This window comes from Eucyclogobius newberryi, unplaced genomic scaffold (genome assembly GCF_026437365.1).
Source record: "Eucyclogobius newberryi isolate DKJ021-1_F unplaced genomic scaffold, fEucNew1.0.hap1 SCAF_5, whole genome shotgun sequence".
In the NCBI taxonomy this organism is placed as follows: domain Eukaryota; kingdom Metazoa; phylum Chordata; class Actinopteri; order Gobiiformes; family Gobiidae; genus Eucyclogobius; species Eucyclogobius newberryi.
The window spans coordinates 25,541,930-25,569,531 of NW_027316167.1; the positions used below are offsets into that span (position 1 = coordinate 25,541,930).

The 27,602-nt window shown below is 40.0% G+C and overlaps 1 protein-coding gene across 7 annotated transcripts in view; it reads left to right on the plus strand.

Moving 5' to 3' along the window:
* celf6 (CUGBP Elav-like family member 6) overlaps nucleotides 1–19,992 on the plus strand; it is a 145,646-nt gene extending 125,654 nt beyond the window's left edge. For 4 of the 7 annotated variants that reach the window (XM_072464676.1, XM_072464680.1, XM_072464679.1 and 1 more), the window contains 7 exons: nucleotides 480–627; nucleotides 2,428–2,577; nucleotides 4,444–4,506; nucleotides 7,382–7,462; nucleotides 9,962–10,105; nucleotides 14,300–14,449; nucleotides 19,540–19,992. In XM_072464676.1, coding sequence (XP_072320777.1) covers nucleotides 480–627; nucleotides 2,428–2,577; nucleotides 4,444–4,506; nucleotides 7,382–7,462; nucleotides 9,962–10,105; nucleotides 14,300–14,427 — 714 coding nt within the window. In that variant the 3' untranslated portion in view covers nucleotides 14,428–14,449; nucleotides 19,540–19,992. Of the gene's footprint in view, nucleotides 1–479; nucleotides 628–2,427; nucleotides 2,578–4,443; nucleotides 4,507–7,381; nucleotides 7,463–9,961; nucleotides 10,106–14,299; nucleotides 14,450–17,664; nucleotides 17,727–19,539 lie in introns of all 7 variants that reach the window. The other 3 variants (XR_011931208.1, XM_072464678.1, XM_072464677.1) reach the window with 3 other exon arrangements.
* Nucleotides 19,993–27,602: the final 7,610 nt, after the last annotated feature.

Consider the following 27,602-nt stretch of genomic DNA (forward strand, 5'->3'; position numbering starts at 1 on the left):
CCCTACACACCCACACTCCCATCCCCCATGTTATATTCACACATGAAAGTCACAGCTTGAATTAGGAGTCGGTGAGATTTTGCACTCACACAGTAGCTAACAACTCACTCTGACAGGTGAGAATCGCCCACTCATGCACAATCACTGCACAAACTCTGCTTCCAAACCCCTATATGCACGTACTACCTGGATTTGTACAAATCTTTTCTGGCTCTCCAAACTCACCTCACATTAGCTTTATCTAGCGGTAGCATAATGAGCTCAAGACTATTTTATCAGTGAGATGTGGGAGCAGTGCTGTAGGGCAACACAGAGCACCCTGTTTGAGAACAAAGCATCGGCCAGGCAAACAGACATGCAAGAGTAAACATGCTCCAGTCTTGAGGCTATTTCACCTTCCTCTTCGTTCTCCACCTTTCCCTCACCCTCCATTCCTCCCCACACATCCCCACTCTCCCTGCCGCTCTTTAATCCTACAGCAGATGATGCAACAGCAAGCCGCCCTGATGGCAGCCACACAAGGCTCGTACCTGAACCCCATGGCAGCCATCGCAGCAGCGCAAATGCAGCAAATGGCAGCTTTCAATGTCAACGGGCTGGTGGCGACTCCCATGACTCCCTCCTCAGGTGAACAGGTTTCCGAGCGCAGTAACTCAGTAGGCCATATGTAAACAAAAGGGAATTTATGTAGATTATAAGCTAGACAGGGTTAAAATACCAGTATAGAGGTTATGCAGGTGAGACGGCATTCTGAATTCTGAATTAAATTTAGTGGCAATGTGAAGTAAAGGTATTTTAATGTGACACTTAAATGTGAAAATGTGCTACAGTCCAATAACAAATATGAAGGTCTTCAACTAGGTTAAATATTTAGTTTGTAGCTCTAAAAAAGGAAATCAAGTTGTAAAATACCAGATAAACCACAGGAACACTGCAGCTACACTCACATTCATCACTCTTTGTGATCATACACTGTTCAGTTGTTGGCTTTTCGCTCCTGAAATAAGATGTTTCTGAGTCCGTTTGTTGAAGAAATAATTGAGTTGAAGTCTCTTAAATCACCTGCCGTTTGCAAACAAGCTTGCTAATTTCTGCACTGTCGGAGCAACAACAGAGTTGTAGGTTACATTCACATGGCAAACCAAATTATTTGAATGGAAGCCCTTTGTTCAAAATTGAGCTGCACGGCAGGTAAGGTTTTTATAGATATAATTTATTTTTCAAATATTAAAGTGTATTAAAAAACACACAGTGAAACAAAACAAGACCAGACAGAGAACAGTAGACATTTTATCGTCCTATTTAGTCCATAGTCTGTCAAATGTGTCAATGTTTAAATTAAGTTTGTACATTTTGAGAATTTCCAATATAATTTGTCCAGCCCTTGATTGTCAGTGCAATTTGTGTCATCCATATTTTGTGAGGGCCTTTTCCCTGCTGTCAGGAGTATATGAGTTAGGGTATGGTCATTTGACAAAGTGGAATTTGTTCAGTCTATTTCAATCCCAAATCACTTTTTCTATTGACAGTATCACAGAATTTTTATATACAGTTGTTTTGTATTTATTTTCTGTTGTGTAAAATGCTGTTATGGCATATAATGGCAAAATTTGTGTAATATAATTTGCCAAAGGCACAGCCTAAGAAAACTTTTGTCATGGTTGCCCTGGATTGTCTAACTTTTATATCTAGCCACAGAATCAGTAATAATACAGCTTGTGCCCTTGTAGTATTTTCAAGTTGGGTTCTGAAGTAGTTGCTGGAACGAGCAGAACCGGAGCTGAGCGGCGCATTGACAGTAACATGTAAAACATTCCCTGTCACACATTGGCAGCCACATTACAGTAATTCTCAGGCTGCCATTATCTCTCCCTCTGCCTTCATCTGTCGCTCCTTCCCTCAGCGGCAGAATGACAGTATGTATTTTCTGGGAACACGGCCAATTCACTGACTTTGGATGCTGAGTCCTTTGCTTATACAACATAAGAGCAAAGATTTGTGTGCGATAATCTTGGCCCTCAATCTGAACTATCTTTTTTGGCTCTTGTCGTGAGAAGCTTTGATGGCTCGACACTAAGCAGATCGCCCGCCTGAAGCTGGGGTCATTGCAGATGTATTAAATAAAGAGTCCGCATGCTGTATATGGCATTTGTAATCCACAAGGCCTACACATTCCTTTCAGACATAATCCCACCCGGTTTAAATGCCCTTCACCTGGATTAGAGAAATCATAAAGCAGGCCCAAACTGTCAAGGTGACAGACTGGGATTACCGCCTCAAGTCAAATCAACACTCTCACTGGTCAGCTCGGTAATATCACCTATGTAAACACTAATTAACTTCCATCTAAACAAATGTTATGTTAGCGGTCTTTAGAAGATAATTGTAAAGCTGTTTATTTACATGGTATTAATGTTGTGTTCACAGGCACCAGCACACCTCCAGGCATCAGTGCCACTGCCGTCCCCAGCATAGCCACATCCATTGGAGTGAATGGATTTAGTGCCCTTCCACCACAAAGCAACGGGCAGCCGACGTCTGAGCCCATTTACACCAATGGGATCCACCCATACCCAGGTAATCCAGACAATATGAGTACTATTATGTGTCTGTTTTACAGTAGATAGTCTATGGTACAACTTGCATGTGGCCATTCTACCTTTTGTACTTGGATGTGAGACCATTGGGAAAACCAGGTTCCACAGTGGGGCAGCAGTGACTCTAGAGCAAACTGTTGTTGTGTCATTCAGCATGACACTTCATCCACCTTGACTAGTATGAATGTTTAATTTTAATAAAATCCCTTTTTGATGTACCAGTATGGTGTGTGATGGATTGATTGGTGGTGGTCAGAGCTGACAGCGCAGATGGAATAGATGCATAATGCACATAACGCTACTTTGAGCATTTGGAAACGATGGAGAGCGAGGGAAAAGTCTCTCCGCTAAATACTAAAAAGTAGATTTGAAAGCACAGATTCACTGGGCACTAAAACAGCTTTTTAGTCTGCAGAAGTTATTTTCTCTCGAGGTGAGCAGCCCTGTGTTAACTAATACGACCAGAAGAAGGATTACATCGTATGTCGGCGCCCAGAAGGGCTTCTGGAATTAAGTGAATAAAGGTGTAATGTATTATTATTAATATTATGGCCTGTTTTTCTCATTCTGGTATCTAATACTTAATGTGCTTACATTTTCCACTGACAGGATAGTATTTACAGTTCATCCGCAATATGTATTGGTCCTTGAACGACAGCATTTACTTGACTTGAATTGAAAACACATATTCTAAAATAAAATAACAACTTTCATATGGTTCTGATTAAAATTTGTTTTAGCTCTCCATCTGACATCTTTTTCATATTTTATCTAATGTTAAACTTCCAGGGTCAGTCAAGAGTATCTTTGGCAGAGTTTTGAGCTGCCACCCTCAGTATCAGGATGAAATCACTTCTTTGCATCAGTCCATTATGGTTAATTCGATGTGTCTTGTCCCGTCCTCAGCTTCTTAATGTTGTCTGGGGTTCATTCCTGAAGAACTGACAGACACACACTCCCCCTTTGTCACTGCATTATTTAGAGGCAGCTGCAATCGTAATGAACTACAAAGTGGTTTGTTTGGCATGTTGTTAATATTTGATGCAAACATCTGGGGCGAACAGGCATTTTGAAGAACTGAGAGAAATGACAACCCAAATTTCTCCCACCCCCACTGTGATCCTCCCCCCCATGCTCTTCTACCAACTTAGCCAATTTCCAATTTGGTATTTTTGTAAAACTTAACTGTTTGTTGCCTGCACCAATGCTGCCTTCACACCGTCCAGCCCTCTTACGTAAAACAATGCAACTAGTAAACACAAGTACGCTCTAATCTACTACACTTCACTTATAAAACATACACTGCTACAGGTTATGTTCACTTAGTGTATATTCATCACAGCAAGAAGTACGAATAGTATATTTATTTATTCCCTATGCACATTTTGATTTATATCCCATAATATAATTACATATACTGTCCAAGAAATATTGTCCAATCTTTATGTTTATACAGTTTTCCACTTAATAAAACAATGACAATGATAAAACAATGACAATGATACCACTTGTCTCCATGATGATGCTATTACTTCCCTGGTTACACAAGTTACACACCAAGTTACAGGTCAGATGTTGGAAAAGCGAGCCCATTAACAGTAAAATGTACGCTTTAGCAATAAAAAATCACATAAACCCTGGTAAAGTGGCGTTTTAAGGCAAGCAGTAACATCTCCATAGAGACGAGCATCTGGCAGACCCCCCCAACAGTTAAAGTATTCCGGGCACATTTAAGATACAGAAAAAACATCCCTATAATATTAATATCTGACTGGAACTGTGTGAAATTTGGCTGGCGTCTTCCTCTCAGTCACCTATGTTTCTGGCTCTCTTCCTGTTCCTGCAGCACAGAGTCCAACGGTGACTGACCCTCTCCAACAGGCTTATGCTGGCGTCCAACACTACGCAGGTGAGCTGTCTCTCCCTCTCTTTCTCCCCCTCTCTCTCCCTCCTCCATCTGTCCCCTTCACACTACACTTGTGTTTGTCACATCATGATGACAGGCAGAAATAGCTGATAGCAAGACTAGTTACAATTCCTCCTTGATTAGACACATTTGGATGGTTATTTGAATGGTGACTAAATTTGTAGCGTACACCATTACAGCAGGAAAGAAACTGCGGTAATGAATTGCAACATGACAGAAATTTAGCTTTTGGAGGTTATCTTTGTCATAAAATTAAGACGTAATTAACAATGCATCTTGTAAACTAGTCAGATGAAACATTAGCGGGCGTCGTCTGGTCTGAGTGTGCTTTTAAAGAGTTTAGATGGCGTAGATTGCACCCTAAATCTGCTAAATCTAGACATCTGATTAACTTTTCAACTTCTAATGGCATCAAAAAGTGTCTCTGGAGATGTCTGTGAGAAATACACTTATTTTAAAATCGTGTACACATTATGTTTATTGATATTGACAATTAAATGTGAGGCTTGACTCTGTTTAGTTGCACAAGACCACAAACATAATCCACAGTCTCTGAAACTCAGAAAAGAGTTCTAAGAGCTCTATGCACGTGAAATATCCTGCTCACAGCTAATCGGAACGTGTCATAGTTGCATAAAATGTAACTCATTTGTTCAATATCAGCAATTTTGTGTTTTACTCTGGGCTTTAACATAGATATATTCTGCCAGATGTTTAAAACAGTCACTTGCTTTAAAATGGTATTCCGACTAAATGGTTGCGGTTGATTTGATTATTATCAGAGTAAGATTATTAAAACTAAGCATAAACCATTGATATATATTTAAATAGCCAATGTGTACAGAAAAAGATGTCCAGTCTGTTGACTCTCAGATTTAAGAACAATATCTTGCATTCAGGGCCGCTGCTATCCATTTGGGCTCCTAAGCAGAAACGCTCAGAGGTGCCCCTGTGCCCCCAACCCACTTCGAATGTGTAAATAATGTGTAGGGATTTGATTTCTGCGCAGTGTGCACGGTGCACGGTGGCAAAGGCGGATAGCCCAAGAAGGAGATCATGGGTTCAATTCCCGGAGTAGACCCACATCACATGATCTCTCTGGGTGGAGTCTGCATGTCCTCCCCGTGTTACCGTGGGTTATCTCCGGGTTCTCCGGCTTCCTCCCACCGTCCAAAGACATACATGTGTTAGGCAAAATTGGTGACTCTAAATTGGTGTGGCGTGAACTGTCTGTAATGTCTATGTCTCTGTGTTGGCCCTGCGACAAGTTGGCCACTGTCCAGGCTGTACCCCACCTAAGGCCCAAAGTCACTGGGGTAGACTCCAGTCACCCGCGACACCCCGAAAGGGAACAAGCGGTAGAAAATGGATGGATTTTATTTCTATAATGCAAACTTAACGTGACTATTTCTTTATTTTCTTTTTTGTAAGATTTTGTTGCCCGTAGGCTTTATTTTGACAGGAGAGGAAAGTGTGAAATGGGGGATGAGAGAGAAGGGAGGACATGCAGTAAATTGTTGTAGTCTGGTCGTAGTAGTTCAAACTCACGACACTGTGGCCGGTTGCACTTGGAGCCTGGCATACGTGTGCTGTGCCTTAACCACTCGGCCACCAGCCAGCACTAACGTGACTATTTACTATCACTACTACCAATTTAATTTAGTGAATATTGCATAGTCTGGAGGGCCCTCAATCTAAAAGTTTTCAACCAAAATATTAGAATGTTCTGTATTTTGGTGCATTTTGGATGTAATATTATTAACTCCCTGAGGGCCCCCCACAGTCCTGAATATTCCTGCTCCTGCATCACCCAAAGCCCTTCTTCTGTTCTTCTGCAGAACAGATCGAAGCTCGAGAAAACACTGCAGGATGCAAACTATTGACGCTTTCTGTTGCATTTACAGAGTATAGACATTTGTAAGAAGTTGAACCCCTTTGGCTTTGCGAACGCTGGCCCTGGTGATGAGGGAGAGACAAGAGGATGGATTATGTGCATTCATAAACACACGTCTTATTTCATTCTTTTTCAGTTTCTAATGAATATGAGGTCAATTTTCATCATCTAAAGACCGTTTTGCTCCTTGAATATGTATGCCGAGTCAAAATTGTTCCCAGCTGTGCCCCTGATCTGTCTGTGTCTGTTTAAACTGTGGCTCGTAGCTGTCCCTGCGCATCTCAAACTTCATATGGAGAGAGCAGCAACACTTGAGTCCAAGTTTGAATTGATAAAGAACTAAAGACAGAGCGTGCCTACAAATAGCCTATTGTGTCATTCAATCCAAACTGCCTGGTCAGGTTAGTGCCCCTCGGAGCGCTTGATGCCCTCCGCACTGCATAATGGGAGCGGCGGCGCTGCTTGCATTCCTGATTGATTCGAACCTTTAAAAAACAAATTAATTTAATATGAAGCAGTTTTGGTTTGGTCACCACAGCAAATCATTATTTTATTGCAGATGACCTTCCAAGTACAATAATAATCACATCATCTGAACGGAGACATTTTACATGGTGGATGTGAACTATTTGAACACTCATATTATGAGAATGTTAAATCAAATAAAAATACAGACATTTAAACCATGTTTAAAAAGGAGCCATCTAATTTGTTTTATAAATCTTACTTGACACATACTTCAGTTTAATGTTTAACTTCCTACACTTCTGTTCACTTTTCTTTGACTTTACAGAAGTGTTTTATTGTACCCAGCCTTCGCAATTCACATCAATAATGCAGTTTATTTATGCGACATCAGATTCAAGCTCACAATGAATTAATTGCATGACGTGTGTTGAGTCAAATATAAACAATGTCGATGCTAAATGTTTTTTTTTCCTCTGACTTCTCCCTTTGCAACAGCAGCCTACCCTGCCGCCTATGCGCCAATCAGCCAAGCGTTCCCCCAGCAACCAACCATCATTCCCCAGCAACAGAGGGAAGGTAAGAGCTAGTGAGCGCGCCCACCCAAGATAAAAGGTGATAATTGCCATGTTACATTCTAATGTAGCTACGCTGCTTTGAATTAGCAGGAAAGAGCTGGCTGGGGAGAATGTGAGAAAAAGGCTCCCTGTTTTAAGAGACGAACATTAGCAGTGAGATGGAAAGTTAGTCCGTCATTATTCAAAAACTGCACTAATTCCAACTCGCAGCATCGGACTGCTTAATCAGTCTATTACAATGTGTTTAAGTGGTTATAAATATTCATCACATTAATTGGCTGCATGCATAATCATTTATTGCCATTCCTAACATAGTGTTCACTCGTGTGCCATAGCATTAGATGTAATAAAGCATAAGATATACTGTGACTGTAAATCACTCCAATTGGCAGAATTTGTCAGTCTCAATTATCTTTCTGTGTGACTGCCCAAGACCGCCTGGAAAGACTTATATTCAGCATTTTAGGGACTCCACTTTAGTGTACTTTCAAAACTGCCTGTGAGTGGAATTACTTTTGAGCATTATTTGACTTGTGCCAGCATTACAAATATAGAATGCAAATTTATAGAACTTATGAATATGGCGACGGGTATGTGCACATAATGGCTATTCCAATCCTCTGGTGGACAGTAGCGTTTTCTTTGAACCCCGGTGGTTCTCTATTGTATTATGTTTCCCGTGCTTTTGAAGTGTGCAAAAACATCAAATCATCCTTCTCTACTATTCTGTATTATGCTGATCGTGTCAGAATCACTTTTCCTAGGTCACTCCGTCAGTCACCTCCACACACAAGCCCAACATAATACCTGATTATTCACTTTTTTGGCTGGAATAAACAAGCGGCACATACAGTATATCCAGACTGCATAAATAAACACATAATCTTTAGTGCGTGTTTGTGTGTGTCCTTTATCTCTTTGCGCCTGGCCAGCGCTGCAGCCGTCTTATCAGCCTTCTCCTCAGCAGCAGCAGCAGCAGCAGCAGCAGCAGCAGCAGCAGCAGCAGCAGCGGACCTCCTCCGTCTCATCTGGTCATGCTACTATCATGCTGAGCACTGAGACACGACAGAATAGTAGCCAGTCAGCCAGCTGCGAGCTTACTGTCCCCGAGTCCATCACATCCCAAGGCCCCCGTGGATGATGTGTGTTTGTGTGTCTGTGTTTGGGGGGGGGTCCATGCTTGGCTTTCTCTCGTCCAGTCCAACCCTTATCCAGATTGGCCCGTACAAAATGTGGCAGCTGGGCGAGCAAGTGTGGAAGCGTGGAGCGGGAGAGATTGGAAAGAAAGTCCGAACTGTCACCACTCAGGAATTGAGGCAAAAATGTGGCTTATGTCTTTATGTGTGCAATGGTCTCGCCCTACCCTGGATGGTCAGTGTTTAACTTGATCTGAAACATTGATTCATTTGAGCTTTTCCCTCAGTCTTTAGTGATTTGTATTGATCCGGCATTGATTTTAAGCCAGATGTCCACCCTAATGTCTTTCTCTAAATTAAGGCATCAAAATGGTACAAGAAACATTGTTTGTAACTTGTTGTAATTCAAATAGTTTATAATGTTGTGGCATCTCTCTTATTGATTTGGCATAGATCTTACTCCATTTTATTTCCAGGCATCAGGGATCATGCAAAAGAACAAAAGAACTGAACACATGAATTCTTATTTTGAGTAACTGTATTTAGTTGCTCTAATTAGTGGTAAATAAATGCAGGACAAACAGTGAAACAAACATGAATGTGTTTTCAGTCCAGTGTCTCGTTTCTACAGTGTATTATTCTGAATATAAGTATTCAGAATACAGTACTCTGATTGGACCATGTTTTGGAATGTCACAAAATACATTTTAATGTAGATATTCAGTATTCTGTAACTAAAAGCATTTTTCAAATGATTCATTAATGTGTTTCATGATTCCTTGCTGCTCTATTCCTCTAATCCACTGAAATGTAACTCTTATCTTATTTTTATGTTGTATTCCCTAGCATATCAGTATACAGTGCATAAAATGTGCTAATTAAGATTTTATGTGAAATAGGGGACTCGCTTCCAAATTAAGATCTTAAAACTAGTTGACAAAGGAACAAAGGGAAGGTACATTATGCATTCCATAAATGCCTATTTAATTACATTCAGTGTTTGGGGTATATTTACCTCGCACTATTATTTAAAGCGTCACAAATATTAATTTAAATTATATGTCATGTATAGATATTCAAATGTGATTATTACGACTGAACATAAATATTTATTCTGTGATTATGGTTTTGTTTTAAAATTGAGTCTGATGGGTTTTTTTTTAATTTCCATCATAAAAGCAACCACAATTGTTCTCCCAAAATATGTATTGTGCAATCTGTGGTCGGTAAAATGTCTTCCCTTCTTGGACCGCGATTGGATATTTTCCATCCCCATGTCGTGGGGGTCAGTCTGAGCAGTGTCTGGCCATCTCTGTGTTTATGAATGCACATAATCCATCCTCTTGTCTCTCTCTCATCACCAGGGCCAGAAGGTTGCAACCTGTTTATTTATCACCTGCCGCAAGAGTTCGGAGACGCGGAGCTCATGCAAATGTTCCTGCCTTTTGGCAACGTCATTTCTGCCAAAGTCTTCGTGGACCGGGCGACCAATCAGAGCAAGTGTTTTGGTGAGTTTCACAAAATTGATGTTGAAAATGTCATTAATAATTAGGCTGTGTTTTTGCAATCCACTCTCGCCTCTCGCTCCTTTCTTCCAATTAGTTTGCGTTTATCCCCACTGTCTATTCTAATCAAGGCACAATTAACATTTTAAAGGTGGTGTTACATGCCACTGAGCAGAGAGGTGTGGAGGGAGAGCCGGGCACATAGATGCGCACACATTTATTCCTGGAGTAATTATTTGTGAAAATCTAATGAGACACAGGGCAATTACAAATGGAGTACAGGTTCGAGGAGGCTCAAAAAGTGCCATAAATGAGCCTTGAATACATATTTTGACATTCAATGGAAACAAATTAATACAATATTGTTTTAGCGTGTTTAGATTTAGTTCTTAAATACGTTTCCACTAGACTGCAAATTTAAAAGTGCTCCATTTTGCAAAACAAGCAAGTCAAGGCGTATGTTTAATTTGAATCCTTGTCCTAAAGTTATTTACATTGCCGCTTGTCTTTATGTGAGTTATTGTTTATGCTTCATTGCATTTTAAACATACAAAGATTGGCTTGATCCAAGTGAATTGTATGCGTTTAATTGCATACTGTACAGCCACGCCACAATTAAATGCACATCTTAAATATGTCAATCGGATTTTTCTGCCATCTGATCCACGTGAATATAACACTTCTTTTTTTTTTACTGTAAATGAATTAACTCTCTTTTGAGTCTCTTATCTCTGACGTTAACATCTTCTCCCTAAACCAATTTTCACTCTCACTCTTCATCTTACACCCACCACCGCTATAGTATTTACACATTTGATTTGACTTTACAAAAGAGCTTTTCTCAGGCCCCCCCCCACGACTCTCCCACCTCCCCGCGTTCCACCTCCCACACCGCAAACCAGTTCAGTCCAATAGAGGAGGTGTCCGAGGAATCCACGGGCTTAAAGAGCTAATAATAGACTATAGTGTGGGCCTGTGCTGTTGATTTAGTTGGACAGCGGCCCCCGGGAGACGCAGGCAGACTCCCAGCATTGGCTTTCCTTCACTCTCTCTTCAGCATGGCACTTCTATGAGGCTTTTCTTCGCTGTCCATCTCGTGACACTGTCTTTCTTTTGGCCTGTCTGCCTCGCTGGGCCCTTTTCTAAACATATGCCTCTCACTATCACTAACTGTCACTCAACAAAGGAGCAGGACAAAGAGAGCTTGACCTCATCAGTCTCACTGGCGTATTCGCGTGGCTAGTAATTAAGATCCTTAATATTGCAAATTATCCACTGATTCTTTTGTAATTTTTTCAGACTAATTGTTATGGCAGAAATCCCGTGGCTCTTCTGAACAAAATTAACAAATTAAGTAGTCCAAGCAAGGAAGGCAGCATTAAAATATGTGAAATTAATTCACGTTAACTATGCAGTATTTCATTATAGACAACGACGTATCAATTGCTTTAACCTTGTTTTATAGTTTCTTGACAATGGCAGGTAACAGTAATTTAGTTGAAAGCCATCAAACAGTGACGAAAAGAGATGCAGTAAAATGTTCCCAACCTTTTCCCCTGAGTTACCACTAATTCACTACGTATATGAACCTCTGAATAGACGGCAACAACATTAAACGTAATACATATTGCCTTGCCCTTTACACAGCCCCAGTATGATTGTTATACATAGAAATATAGTCATATGAATCCTATTTGATGACTCCTTTTGAAGTCATCAAGCCTACAAAAAATACTTAATAATCAGTATATACTTCACTTAATCCTCAGCATTTAGTTACCTAATGATGACTTTTAAGTGATCAAAGCTTACCTTGTTAAGTGGCATTAACTGGATTCAACTCATGAATGCGTTTCAAAAGGTTATTTGAGAACAAAATTACTCACACACTTTAAATGCGGGAAATATCTTTCAGCAGGGAATAAATATGAGTCTATTTGTTTCATCTGAGAGGTTTAGAGCTCTGTTTCATATTCACATTTTTGGACAAATATGCAACATAATAATGTGTTTTATTGTAGTATAGTAGTTGTGCCACAACTCTCCAAATGCCTCTTATCTATACAGAGGACATTGCCACATGTTCTCGTGCCATCATCATCATTGTAAAACATTAAAAATGCATAAAAAGTCATTGTGCACTGATATAATGTGCTGCAGGGCTCTCTTATCTCCTACTCCAGAATTGTTCAGGGCATTGAGGCTCAGGAAGAGCGGCCAACACGACATCCCATTTTATTATACATATGTATTTGAATGTACATGGATCCAGGTGCCTTTTCATTCCAACACCAAACTATTTCTTCTGTGTTACTGTACCCTGACACCGGCCGACATCTTTGGCATGTAGAACGTGAGTTATGAAGGTTCATTAAAGGCCGAGTCGGTGCATGCGCGAGTGTGAGGAGATCGGAGTGGAGGATCACTGGCAGCTGACAGGCCCTTTCCCTACTCAGTTTGTTTAAAGGGTTTGTAAAAGCAGCAGCCTTATCTCACCTGCACTGACAAAAGCCTGCCCTTTCCCCCCAAATTAAATTGGACCCATAGCGGTGTGATCAAATCAGCTGGCAGGTGAAAAATTCAGCCTGTCAATCACGCGGGTGTCTGATAAGAGCTTGGAGAGGAGTCCCGATGCCGTGGAAGGGCTGTGGGCTAATTCTGCCTCCGTACCGGGGCGATAACTCAGGCAGGCAGCACCCCGTGTCCTACCAGACCCTCGCTCCCAGCAGCTCATCACGACCTCGCTGCCCTGCACTTTTATCCCCTTACATGAACACACACACAGACAGGAACACACACACACACACAGACATGAACACACACACAGACAGGAACACACACACACACAGACACACACACAGACAGGAACACACACACACACACACACAGACAGGAACACACACACACACACACAGACAGGAACACACACACACACAGGAACACACACACACACACAGACATGAACACACACACAGACAGGAACACACACACACACAAACACACACACAGACAGGAACACACACACACACACACACAGACAGGAACACACACACACACACACAGACAGACAGACAGGAACACACACACACACAGTAACACACACACACACACAGAGACAGTAACACACACACACACACACACACACAGACAGGAACACACACACACACAGTAACACACACACACACACACACACAGACAGACAGACAGGAACACACACACACACACACACACACAGTAACACACACACACACACAGAGACAGTAACACACACACACACACAGACAGGAACACACACACACACACACACAGACAGGAACACACACACACACACACACACAGACCTCTTACAAACAGCCCGGTGTTCTTGTCCTTCTTATAGTTCATGTCTTTTAATGTATGTTATGCGTTAGCCATTACAGTAAAAATATTGTTTAGATGTATATAATTTTAACTATTGGCTATCTAACATAAAAAAATAAATAATGATGAATACAATTAGTTTCTCTTAGCCTTAATTTTGGGCTAAAATGTTAAAAATTTTAGTCCCATGAACACTTTATAACACCCTTCATAAAACCTGCCTCTTGTGTAAGTTATGATAACAACACTTATCCATTTGCACTGTTAGTACATTTTGTCTTCTTCAAACATCTTCAAACATCTTTTAAACATGTTATTTTCATTTTTTTTTTTTTTTTTGTCCATCAGGTGTTAGGAACCTAAAGTGAAATGGTTGTAGAATGAATGCACAACCATTTCTAAACTTATCTGAACCTGTACCATAAGCAGATATGATTGATGGTGAAATAAATACTTTGCTGTAATAATTCATGAGCACGTGCACATACACAGCCCTCCACACCACTGCAGGTAACATGACACTTTTAAACCCTTTCATGGTTTTGTGCCGAGTTTAAATCTCCTCCAGTTTTTTTAATATATCAATGTTATTAGGCACCGGTGCTTTGTGTAACCTTTTTTTAATTCAGAGATTTCCAATTAATCTGCTCAAAAGACAAAACAAAGGCCTATTGTCACGTCATTGTCAGGAGTTAAAAGGGGTCTTCCTGTTCGCTCCTTTCATCACGTTCCTCTATTCACTGTGCCTTTCTCGATTTCTGTTATCTTTCCGTGGAAACTTCAATCTCAGACCTTTCTTTTTTCACCCATGGGCTCGCCTCTGTGTTTTTGTTTCAGGTTTTGTGAGTTTTGATAATCCGTCCAGTGCTCAAGCGGCGATCCAGGCCATGAATGGTTTTCAGATAGGCATGAAGAGGCTGAAGGTACAGCTCAAGCGTCCAAAGGATGCCAACCGACCTTACTGACTCGTCTTCTGTCCATACCCCGGTAAAGTAAAGGTTCTTTCTTCTAAAATACAACAGGGTTTTTTATTTAGATAACTAAAAAAAAAGCCTATGTTCAGGTCTCTGTTTTTTAAGCAGAGGTAATTTTGCGCTATTTCAGACAAATTACTTCAGCATTTAAAGAGATATTTTGAATCTGAAAACAGTTTATCTCTTAAAAACTACAAACACATAACTTTTGTGCTCGCTTCTCTAGGACTATTGGGGAGAGAGGATTCCAGCAAACTATTAGATGTTATTATAGTTAAGTTGTATACTAATTGGGAGTTAACAGTTGGCGTTTTTTTTACAAATTCTAAGCACACATCTTTGACAAACCAGCTTCTAACTTAATATAAGTAAAAATACTCTCTTGGATTGTACATTTTTAGAAATGTCAACTTGTCAGATTTGACAATTCAGGAGTGTTGGAGAGATACTGTATGCTTCTATTTCTGGTCATGCTGTTTTGGATGTGTCAGGGCACCAGCTTCTTCCAGGCATCAATTTTGGTTAAATGAGCCACTTCAGATTTTTGTCAGGTCGCCTCGTTTCACAAAATTGTTTTTGTTTCCTTTGCAGTCCAAAATCTAATTTGTACCGGATGCAGGTTGCTCCAGTGCAAATTAATGACATCATCAATACCTAGCTGTGCATAAATAGCTGTCTGCTGGGTATAGCTCAGAAAATCAATACAAGCTGTTAAACCACCAGTTCACAAATGCATAGGCCAATCGGTTCAGCCTGAAAATAGTACAGCAGTAGACTTGTCCCTGCTGCTTAGCAACGTGCAAAAGTCAGTCAAACATTTATTTAAGAGAAAGTGGAGCTCATCAAGTGCTGCATTTTTATAATACATAGAAGTCTTATCTCTGTAAAAGTGGGATTTGTTTTATTATAGAAGTAGGAGAAGTAAAATGGACTTACAGATTTTACACAAGTCATTCAAAAGTCATATCTAAAATGATCATCTTACCCATTTATATCATGGAGGATGAGATTAGTTAGACTGCAGATGGCACAGGGAGAAAACCAAATGTTAATGAAAACCAAGGCTGCCAAGCACAGTGTCATTCACTCAGCACTGCTTCAACACAGAAAGAGCCACACTTTTACAAAGCTTAAAGGCGGTATGGACGATTTTTCGGCGATTTGAGAACGCAGGCGGAAGTGCGCATGTGCACTCCCCCGTGCGGACTGATACAACACACACGTGCGTTTGTTTATTAGCGCAACAGAGCGCATCGCATCGCTCGTCTCCTGTAGATTTCTGTCCACTTCTGCGTCAGCTCCAACTGTCTTTCGCCGTCTTCATTTTGCCCCGTACACTGAGGGAACTATATTATGATAGATCCATGCGCTTAGGCACGCGGAAACGTGGGCACGAACCGCACGCGGCTGCAGGTGAGCGGTAGGTGCGTTTTATGATTGATACGTGGCAGGACAAATGATTTATCCACGCCACGAGGAAATATGATAAAAAATTTGCTGAAAAAAATCGTCCATACCACCTTTAACAACGAAACATCTTCTCTCAATGGAAACTAATGCCATTGCTTTATTCGAACAATTCACAATACTCAATATTCCCAAAGTGCCGCTGCCAGAGCACAATAACATATGATTCACATATATAAGTATTTACCAGATATGAGAGCGGTGTGAGGCCGAGTGCAGGATACTGAGAGCTAGATGCAGAATGAAAGCAGAGGTGGGAGCGATGAGAGGATGGCTGGGTGAGATGAGACACTCTAGAGAAGCCCTCCTTCTCATCTATTGTAGTTCTAGAGGTAAATAGTGACGCTGATATGAGGGAGAACTGACCAGCGGTGTAGATAGACTTCCTGGGTTGCTGTAAAAAGTTAAGGTTCAACCCTCAATTAGATAACTGATGAAAATAGAGTGTTTAATTTACCATTATTATTATTAGTATTATCTTGTCTTACGCTAGATGTTTTTATTTGATTTTATCTTTATTTTCCCCCTCCATTCCCTATTAGGAAATGAGAGGTTTTGTCTATAGGAGTTTTTGTTTATAAGAGTTCTTCTATTAAGAGTGTTTTTTTTTAAACTTCCTATAAGTTACCTGTCCTTTTCCACTGTATCTACCTGCGTTACAACAATGAAATTTCCCCATGTGTGGACAATAAAGGATTATCTTATCTTATAAATATTATAAATAACATAAGGCTAGATTGACATTCCTCCATCAATAAACAGCATTAACATACCCCTAGTTTGTTAGAGATTTTTAAAAGTATTCGATTCACAGAAAAGTCATCCTTACGAGGAGGGGATGGGCAATTTTGTATTTCTTTTTTTTTTGTATGTTGAAAGTTGTGTGTGCGTGTGCGCGTGCGTGTGCGTGTGTGCGTGTGTGTGTGTGTGTGTGTGTGTGTGTGTGTGTGTGTTTCTTGATCCATTTGTCACTCGTCCCTTTGTGCACAATCCTTGTCATTGTCATTTTCTTAGTGCTGCACCAACCAAAACCCGGCACGTATTATGAAGTTCAAGAGAAGAAAGTTTTGGGGAGCGAGGCGAGCATGCAGCTCCAACTACATCTTTTTAATTCAAATCCCCCTGCATTATTATGATGAAATAACCTGATGAAATGTGAATGATGAGCTTTTGTGTTCCAAGGTAGAAGTGCGCAAACCTTAATGCACTGATAACTTCAGAGTCTTTCTTTCTGTAATGCTTTGCTAGTTCACTTTGAAGTTGAATTAAAAACACGATCAGACAGCATTTTCGTCACTGGTCTTAGGAGTCACCCTTTTCTGAAATTGCGTTCTGTGTCTTAAAGATAAACTTAATTCAACGGGGGGGGGGGGGGGGGGGCACCCTCATAGTAAACAATGCAAGGCAAATCCAATTACAGTAGACGAGCAAGTTCCTAAAATATGCCTCTCTGCCTTAAGGGTAATTTTGTGAATATAAAACATAAATTCAACTTTTTAACCTGCAATTGTTGTGAGACCGGGAAGATTCCAGCTCTGGAACCTTGTTACCTTGTTAAATATGATGTCCTCTGTTATATCTGTTTTGCTTTCCATACTTTTGTCTCCATTCAGCTTCAGAGATATAACTTCATTTGCCAGGCGAAGCAAGTGTGGGGTGAAGTGTGGATGTGGTGTTAAATGTGACTTTAGGAAAAGAAAATCCCATTGTTTGTTTCTTCTTTTGCACCCAACACCGTGGCCCTGACATGGCCCATCACAGTGTGAGGTGGCCTGCCTGCATTAGCCACACCCCCTCCTGTCTGGGGCCGAGTTCCCACAGCTGTAAGTGAGCCCATGGTGTCATTTTCTTTTGGATGACGTCATGTGGTGGGACTGTGACTGCATTGCATGACGTGGCGTTGGTATCTCTCAAATTCTCTCTCTAGACTCTTGATTGTAAATAGTGTATTCTGTATATTTGCAGTCTGTGGAGTGCAGTTTACTGATGCCTCTCTTGGCTGGTATTGTGGTACATATAATGTAAATGACGTGCCGACTGGTTGGTGGACTTTAACTGGAAGTGGCCTTAATCCTTTGTGCTCTTGTACCGTGTGCCCTTGTGATGTTTTACTTTCTCTTGTGGGTTCATGTGTATGAATGTACTGCATTTCTATTTCTATATTCCCTCTCATTCATCAACAATGTTTTTCAGCTATCTATGATTTTAATACAAATTGATAACCTTTGCAATAGGAGCCGTTTCTGCCCTGATCGACAGCGTGTGTAGCCAATTAATTTTTCAGAGTTGGATCCAAGAGCACAAGCAAATGTTGACACTCCACTTCTCTGTGGATTTCATACGCACAGGGAGTACTTCTGCCAGATTGTTTTATTTGCCTAACATGAGAATCACTTCTCATTTATTTATTTATGAGGGAGCAAAGCAATTACACTAGGAGAGCTGGATACAGCACATTGCCAAAAGCCACTTGTACACATGCATTTACAAATATAGAAAAATGTGCACAGCGGCATTATTTGCTTTTGATTGTTGCAGATTTGTCTACATTAAACCCTCAGATAAATATGTTTTAAGTTTGTTTTAGAAACCTTTATGGTCTGCAAAAAAGTTTAAAGTGTAAAAGATCCTTTTTTTCTTGGCCATACTTTTTCCAGGCTGGTTTGCTCTGCTCGCTCAGCTGCACTGCAGGCGACACCCTCTCCTGTTGTGTATGCAATGAACTCTGCTGTTTCCATCCAGGCAAGCAGCAAGTGATGAAGTCTTTCTATCAATAACACTGCCTCTTAACAGTCAGGTGTCCTTTATAGAGCCATCCAAAAGATTGTGCTATTAAGGGGATGTAATGTAGAGACAAATGGCTCACGCCGAAACACAGGAGTTCACGTAGAAATCACGCTGGAAGCTAGCGACTTTTGAGATGGCATTGAGCTACTGGAGAGGGGGTTTATATTGCTAATCACCATGTTTGTTTTAATACACAGAGCATGTTTTTCTATTCACTCCTCAGCACAGAGAGACATATGAAATAATAAGCTCATTTCCAGGATAGGTACGGCAAAGAGCGACTGGGCGCACACCAGCCGACCCTTTCATCTTGTTTCCCAGGGAGTCGTTTTCTTAGTTGCTAAACACCCACACCATTGCTCACCACATATTAGGAATGATAGCCCGTAAACTAGATCCTCTGTCAGCGTGGACACATTTAACGCCGAGGCACAATGTAAGAAAGGAATTGTGTAGGTGTTTTCTGGTGAGCCCAGATTAAAGTCTATATGTTTTATTTACACTGGACAGCAATTGCCATTACAGTCTTTTCTTTTCGTTCTTTGCTTTTATGTCCAGAACATTATTGCGTACTGGAACATGTTTTAAATGAGGTTGACCTTTTTAAATCAGTGTCTTTTTCTTTGTGGTTTCCAACAGAAACATTCCAACCCACTCTTAGCCCACCTATTTCTGTTTTTGACTGACACCCTCATGTTTTTTTCCACCTTCCTTTTCCTGTCTGTTTCTCATGCTGTTGGCTGTGCCTGTCAGTCTGTGTGATAACCAGGATCCAGCAACCCTGAACATGTTTGCCACCGCCACTGCTCTAAATCCACTATTTCTGTCTCTCTTCTCTCTCTGTCACAGGATGAAGGGCCACAACACCTTATTTCCACAAGTGCAGTAAAAGTACAAAGACTTCTTGCTCTGCTACATATCATGAAGGAAGGGTGGTCCCTTGATCCTGCTGGAGAAACCTGTGGAAAGATTGGGTGACTGAAAGAAGGATCCCAGAGTTTTTCTTATTCTTCTTTTTCATTCTTCTTTTCTTCGCAAATGCCTCTTTTTCCCCTGTTTTGCTTTGGCGTCTGTGGAAGAAGATTTTTTGCAGAGACCAACTTTTGCTGCTCTTTTTTAGACATGACGGGGAAAAACCTTTATAGACTCATTATGCTCAAAGCATGCATACCGACACAGGATATAGAGAAACACACATAAAAGCGAACCAAACATATACACCTAAAGAAGATATAAAAATGAAGAAAAAAAATTACTTTGTACATGTATAAATACGTGCAAATGCCAACTCAAGTACTGAAGTGAACCACATGACACACTAACACACACACCAGCCTGCTGCCATTTTGGTTTTTGTGCCTACACAGGTGTTGTGCTCTGTGACAGGGCAAGCTCTGGATTAAACGAAGAAAAAACAAGAAGACAGAGGAGCCGTGGAGGAGAATCCAGGATAATTTACATGCATCATTCCTTAGGAAATAGGGACCAAAGGACTAAATGCTTTTTAAAAGAATATAAATATATAAATATATAAATATATATATATTTAAAACTCATACCTTGTAGCTGCAAGTATTACAATTTACTCGTAGTCAAAAAAAACATTAAATCAATATCCAGTGGCCTACTGTAAGTATGAATAAAATAAAATGGAAATAGTGTTAAAAAAAAAAGAAATTGCGAAGTAGTATAGGGGCTGACTTGGCTCTGGCTTAGCACCAGGATGTAGAATAGCCTAAATAGAGTAGAAAAAATGTATATTGCAGAACTCATGCTGTTGTTTAAAAAAATACTTGAAGTTGTTATGAATGGGCCAAATGGGAAGATGTGGAAGGAAGCATTCACAGGCCCCTGTACACAATTTTCCTTCTTCTTGGACATTAATGGTATCAGCCACTGGATATCTCGCTCATCATGATGTATACGTCACCAAGATCATCTGTCGAGAATTGACTGTTTTGAAAAATCACAAAAACAGAAGAACAATATGACAAACAAAAAACGAGTGAACTTCTGAGTCTGTGCTGGACAGGGTGCAGCCTTTTGTGTTCAAGCGACAATCCACTGTAAAGACCAAGCGAAACGGACACCCAAAGTCTTTGGTTTTGTTTGCTCTTTTTGGTTACTTTCCATGACCTTTTGTAATTCAACAATTGAGTGTGAAATATAAAAGCCACAGATTGACAAAGGGCCAAGGGGGAGGGAGTTGGAGGAATAAGCTACTAAAACTGCCAGCAAAGAGAACCTGTGCTTTTCGCTATAAACATGCATGCTATTAGAAAATGAAAATACAAAACCACATATGATGCCAAGGATATGTGTCCGCCCGTTGCTGCAATACTTTAGAGTTTCCTTCATCAGTAGTTAAACAAATATCCTCCAAACGGAAAATATGCAGTTCAAACTCGAGTATGAGACAGAGATTACAAAACCACCACCGTTCAGCCCACTTCTGACATTGTTGCCAAGCAGTTCAGGCTGACCCACGATACTCTTAAGTTAGTGTCTACATTTAGACTGTTAGGACTTAGGCCCAATCAATATAGGCTTTAAACGAGTGTACGAGGTTTTTCTGCCTATATTTACACTTTTGTAGCTACACTAGGAATAAGACGAAGAAGGATGCCAGCCAAACATAAGAAAACACACAACTGTGACCCCTGAAATTAGGTTTAAAAAGGTAAAATGATTAGGGACAGCAGATAAATAGTAGCAGATTTTAGCTAATTTGCTAAATGTTCATGAATCAACTTTGTCAGCCCTGGTAAATAGTAAAGAAATGTATAAATACAGTAAATTACATTTCAATTCCCATACATATAAAGCATTTAATCGTAACATTTCATGATAAAAATATGACAGTGTTGTTTAATTTTTTTAGGCGATATCGATGAAATACAACAAAATGTATCTTGACTTTCTGACCCATTTACTAGAAACATAAAAGATCATCATCATTTTGAAAAGTCAAATGAAAACGCTAAATCATTTTAATAATAATAATTCAAAAAGCCTCATTTATCCCTTTCTGTCTTCCTTCAAATCGAATCCAAAACCACAGAAGGAGCTACGGAGAACACGTGCCAACAGTTTCAACAGACTTATAAAGCACTGCCATTTGTTGTCATTTAAATTAGCAGAAGGTCTGGTACGCCCTTGTTTTTCCCTGTCCCGGGAGCATCCATGCCTTTCCTCTTTCCAAAAGCTCAGCCCAGCAGTTTGAAAACTCTCCTTTGGAAAGAGCACTCGTTACTCTTCAATTATCTCCTGCTCCGTATTAGACATGCTATTTCACCTTTCTCCCTAATCACACCATAATCACCAGCCTCTATACATTAGCAGCAACCAAGTGAAAAATCACCGCGATAATCACTTGGACCAAATGACGGGAGAGATGGTCCCCAACTTGCACGCGGATGACAGAAGGAAGATTAGATAGAATTATGTTTGTGCCTACTCCCTGGCAAGGCTGACCTGGCAATGATAACACTGCCAAATTTCCCAGAAAGGAAAAGGAGGAAGTGTAATGAAGTCTTCCACAATAGAAAAAATTAGATTAATGGTTCTCAAACTATACTGTAGTTTCACAAACTCCTCTGGTGAGATTTTAGTTTCGTCATAGTTGCTTAAGACTTGATTCTTCAGGCTCACATGTGTTTTTAGGTCAGGTTGAACAGTTTTGAAAGGTCAAGCTAGCCCAATTTTAACCAGTTTAAACAGTAACTGGAAAATCAAATGAAAGCTTCAGAACCACACGTGTTTCCATCACTATGAACGTTAGCAGAGGGAGAAAAAGTAGGTTAAAAGAAAATGTTCTTTTGTCAATAATAAGTGGGTCAAAACCAAGAACTCAAATCCTTAAATGTATCCGTACTGTGCTTTTGTGCTTAAACCCGTCCAGCCAAACAGTGCCAAGACTGCTACTACCTTTGTCCGCTTGTCCTCAAAAACCTTGCTCTACTCGCTCTTTTGTTACCTGCAATCCAGCTGCAACACTTGCGAAACTCATTATTCTCCGCCAGGATTTGTGAAGAACAAGGGGACTTCAAAATTTCAAATAATATCCATCAAAACAAGGGAGGCAGTTCAGATGTATGTTTATGGATGTCAATGTTTCAGCTCCGTTCCTTGTGTAGTCTTTCATATGCCTGCGAAGATTTAATAAGCAAGAAATCATAGGATAAGATGAAGAAAACGAGACACTATTCTAGATGAATATTTCAAATGAGACAAGGGTAGGATCTAATTATTGCATGCCTATTTCCGTAATGAATTCTCCCACAGTGCATTTCTGCCAGATCAGATGCTATGCTAACGCTCACTACCCCAGCCCTGCCTTGACTATAGTATTCTGCTGTCTGCTTGGCTAACAGTGCAGCATTATGTAGCATTTCCGCTATAACCAGGGCTAATGCGAGCAATGTCAAATCAGCAGACAAATTACATTTTTGTATCGTCCGAGATTGCTAAGAGTGCATTTGATGAATTGCAGTTATTTTATAATGTAGCAATTACTGTATGTTTAAATGTACAGTGAGTGTAAGCTCGGATGTGTTGCTTTAGGATCTTTGTAAGTTAAATTGGCCTAAATCAAACAGGTTTTTTTTTGTTCTAATTTGGGTGCAGTGTCCTTGATTACATCACCAGTGAAATGGTCTTTTCAGGTGGAGAAGGTTTTGTGACCTACACTATATGGCAACCTTTGTATTCGACCATGATTCTCGACTATTGCTTAAAAGTAATGCTGGCGTTTCCTTCGCTGGCACATTTAAGTGTTATTAAGTATGGTCGAATGCATATCATACATGAACACGATCAATACAATCTCCTTGGAGTAGATCTCTCAATGCTACTGTAGTACACTAGAGTCCTGTAGAGCATGGGTCCTTAAAAATGTCTATTCCCGCCCTTAGGTGCATACTCACCCTAAAATAGCTGTGATTGTCAAGTGAAAGGAAGTGAAATGTAATTGACTGAAAGTAGAGAGAGAGATAATTAAAGGAACCTGTTGGACAAGAGGAACGAAATGAATGCCTCCCGTTTAATGGGTGCATTGGGAGAGAGAGCTTTTCCATCATCCAGGGGGATTCGGTCGTAGAAAGTGTGAAAGGGGTTGGGGAAAAGTGCACTGGGTGGTGGGGGTGCTGTGTGCTAAAACTGAAACTCCACAAAATCGCTCCCAATACTCAGGGCATCAGGCGCCATGATGTCATGATTAGTGGAGAGGTTCAGAGCCTTGCCTTACCCCGTTGGTCGTGAGGGAGGTTTAGCCAGATCACAAATATCAGAGTGGAATAGAAGAGTGCATTCAGTAGCAGGGAGTGAGCAGAAGGGCTTACTTACCACAAAATATAGTCTCCTTTGTTTCCCAGATTGACATTTGCCATACAAAACCAAGTGAAAGTATACATCCAAGCAACAATGCACAGTGAATTGCTTTTGGTGTGCTCCAAACATGCCTGAGTAATGAAGACAAAGACTTTTTTTCTATTACCTTATGTAAATAGCAAAATACAGAAGATGACGGTTGTATAGCAGTTTGTGTTGAGAAGCCGAACTCTGTGGGATAATGATGTCAAAAAAAAAAGAAAAAACCTAATGAAAAAAAAGGTATCCGCAGCAGGGCAGGGATTCCGGAGAGTTGGGGGTTTGAGCATGCATTCTACAAGCCCTTACATGGGATTTGTGGCGTATTGGTCTAAGCAAAGGCCCAGGAGAGCGCTGTCATGTACATGGACATCTCTTGATTTCCTGACAGAAGAAAAATGGATACTGCAGTAATTGGTTTAGTGCAAATGGGCCCAATGACAGCGTTCATTCACTTTTTACTTGAAATTGTGTCCAAAAATTATAGTAGAAGTAGATGTCTGGGCTTCGCAACATAGAAAGGAGTTAGTTTTACCTAATGGATTTTTAAAGCTGCAAGAGAATTGTTTATTGTGTACATAAGCCTTTATAGACAAACGCATACAGTCAATCCACAGGTATTTACTCGTGCCGTGGTTACAAGAACCATGAACTCGTCGACCTCCACAAGAGACCCACACGCTTGCCCTTACCTGCTACTGCTCTGACCACACAACTGCATCGACTTGTACATACTACAATATAGCTTATTTTTCAATTGTGTTTGACATTCTTTATAGCTCATACAATAGACAGGTTTGAATAATTAAAAAAAAAAATACTTAATATATTTCACTCATGAAAAGGAAGCTATGAGACAAATTTATTTAAAAAATACAATTTATTGTTTTATTTCTTGTATAGTGAAGCACTGATTTTCAGAAGTGACATTTTATACCCATGTATACCATTTGTCAAACGCTTTCATTTCTTCTTTGATTAATTATCAGCTGAAGCTGGGATAAACAGAGTTTGCACTTTCCGAGTGCCCTTGTACTGAAATGGGTTTAATTGTTTTCAATGTGTAAGTTCTTTTAAAACTGCACAATCTATGTATCAGAAAATGCATGCATCATTTTAATGAAAAAAAGATATATTAACTTTACTTTCCTATCTCAAGTCATCAATGTACAATCTGCATTGTAAATGGGGACTGACAGTACAAGTTCTACGGATTCTGAAAACAAAAAGAAAATAAGAATCCATTGCACAACAGAGTTCAGCACTACAGAGAATCTCATTTGATGCCTTTGGATGTTAGAAGAAAAACAGCCTGGATTGATTGTGAGTAATTTGCTGTCACATCCCACTGTTTCAGACGTACGAAAACTGTCATGTTTGTTATTGTTTAGATAATGGCTTTGTTAGGATGATCACTAACGTATTTCTGTTTACGGTCAACTTTTTCATCATCTATGTGTGTTGTAATGTCCAAACATGCTGTCGGAGACGTACAATGTGCCACAATGCTTTGCTGCCGTCAGATTTATGTTAGGAGGGAATTCTGCCTTAACCCCAGTCTGTTCTCTCTGACAGTACTACCTGTGAACAGTGGTCAAACACACTGTATTGTGGGAATGCCAAAAAATCTCTGAACATGTCCAATCTGTTGTAAAGAATCTGTTTGCCTCAAGTCCATTTGACACTAAGGATATGGTCATCTACTTCCATTGTCATTGGTTACAAGGACCAAAATGTAAACAAACTTAGATGACTGAGCACTTTGCTCTAATCAAGTTTGAATAGAGCCTTTAATTTATATTTAGTCGTCACACATTTTGCACCATCAATCTTTGTATGCTAAATCACTTACATTCCCAGCTTCACTTTCTAAATTTCATTCCAATCATTTATTGACATGATGAATAATTTAACATAAATATAGATTAGTTAAATAAATTCAATTTATTTTCTCCTACATTTGTTGATTAAATTAACTCTTTTGTTCGAAACAGAGACGTAATTTGAATTAATGTTGGCTCGGTCTGTTTCCCTGTTTCGGAGTGATAACTCCCATAGTGCTCCTGAACTCTGTAGTTCTAGTTCATTATATTCTGCTTAGACTAAAATAAAGCACAGTCCTGTAGAAAACGCTTTGCTGTGTCCTTTTTTTGTCTGGTTCATAATCATTTTCCTGTTGCTGGGAGCCATGGTTTCTCTTGGTCTCCACAAATCCTGGGCATAGAGGGATACAAAAGTGAATTCAAAAATAGAATGAATGCAGTAAAAATAACTGGCTCATGCAAGGACGGAGAGGCCAGAGCATCAAATGGTGGAACCAAGTTTATACACAGTATGTCTACGTATACATATATTTTACATATATATATACATAATATGTTACATCACTGTTCCACTTTATTTATTCAGAACATCTACACTGCAAATACTCATTTGCAATTCAAATAAATTCATGTCAGAAAACATGCTTTAACTGTAAAAAGAAAAAATCTATTTAGAACATGTCTTTGTATTAAGTGAGCTAAAGCACAAACCATGTCTGCACACCAAATTAAATGAGAAGGTTAGTAGAAAATCATTTAAAAAGGGCGAATAATGCATAATATATGGACGGGAAATTGTGAGAGGGAGGGAAATAAATTGCACATTGATTAAAGGGAAATGGATATTCCACTCGTGTCGTGTTGAAGTGTTACAGTGGAAACAAAGTCAGGTGATACGAGTGCTTCTCTTCATCATGTGTGCATTACAGAAGGCTGACAGCAAATGTAGAATCAGTTTTATATTGAGTGCAGACTGATAACAGACCCTCTTATTAGCGTCATAACACTTTGCCCTGCTTACACAATCCTTCCTCTTTTTATATCCATGGGTGAGACTAATAAACCACAGATTAGGACTTGTTTTAGTACTTGTGTTGCTGAGGATACGTGACTTCTAACGCACACATCAGGCTCATGACTCAAACATGGACTTTCCGTGGACTCAAATTCACTATTTAAAGCTAGATGAAGGAGACGTATTATGCATTTTCTTCTGGTGCTCAGTATTGAACTATAAGAACATATTAGATCATAATTTTACATTTTTGTTCACTGTAAACCGCAACATTGATCTCATCTGGCTTAATAATAGAAACAGGTCCATTCGCTTCCTGTTCAAAACTGCAGCAATGAGAATTGGGACGTTCCAAACTTCAGAGCGTTGAGAATGTGGTAAAGTAAAACTGCAGCGTAAAACAGCTGTTCGTGTGTTGTTAAACCACAGTTGAATTAAATCACAAAGCCACGGCTCAGTTTAGTTAGATCATTTGCTGACTTGGCCACAAACAAATGAGATCAGGCTTACGTTTTTTACAGTGTTGTTGCTGGGCAGTCACAGATGTATTTAAAATATCATTGTTAAGACAGTCCTTTCTATTGTTTCTTTTTAGCTCTTGCTGCTACGTTGCTAAGTCAGAAGCGCCGCATAATTTTAACACAATACAATGAAATGGGGAACGTACATGTTTGAAGTCCACCATTTTTGTGGACGGGGGCAGCTGA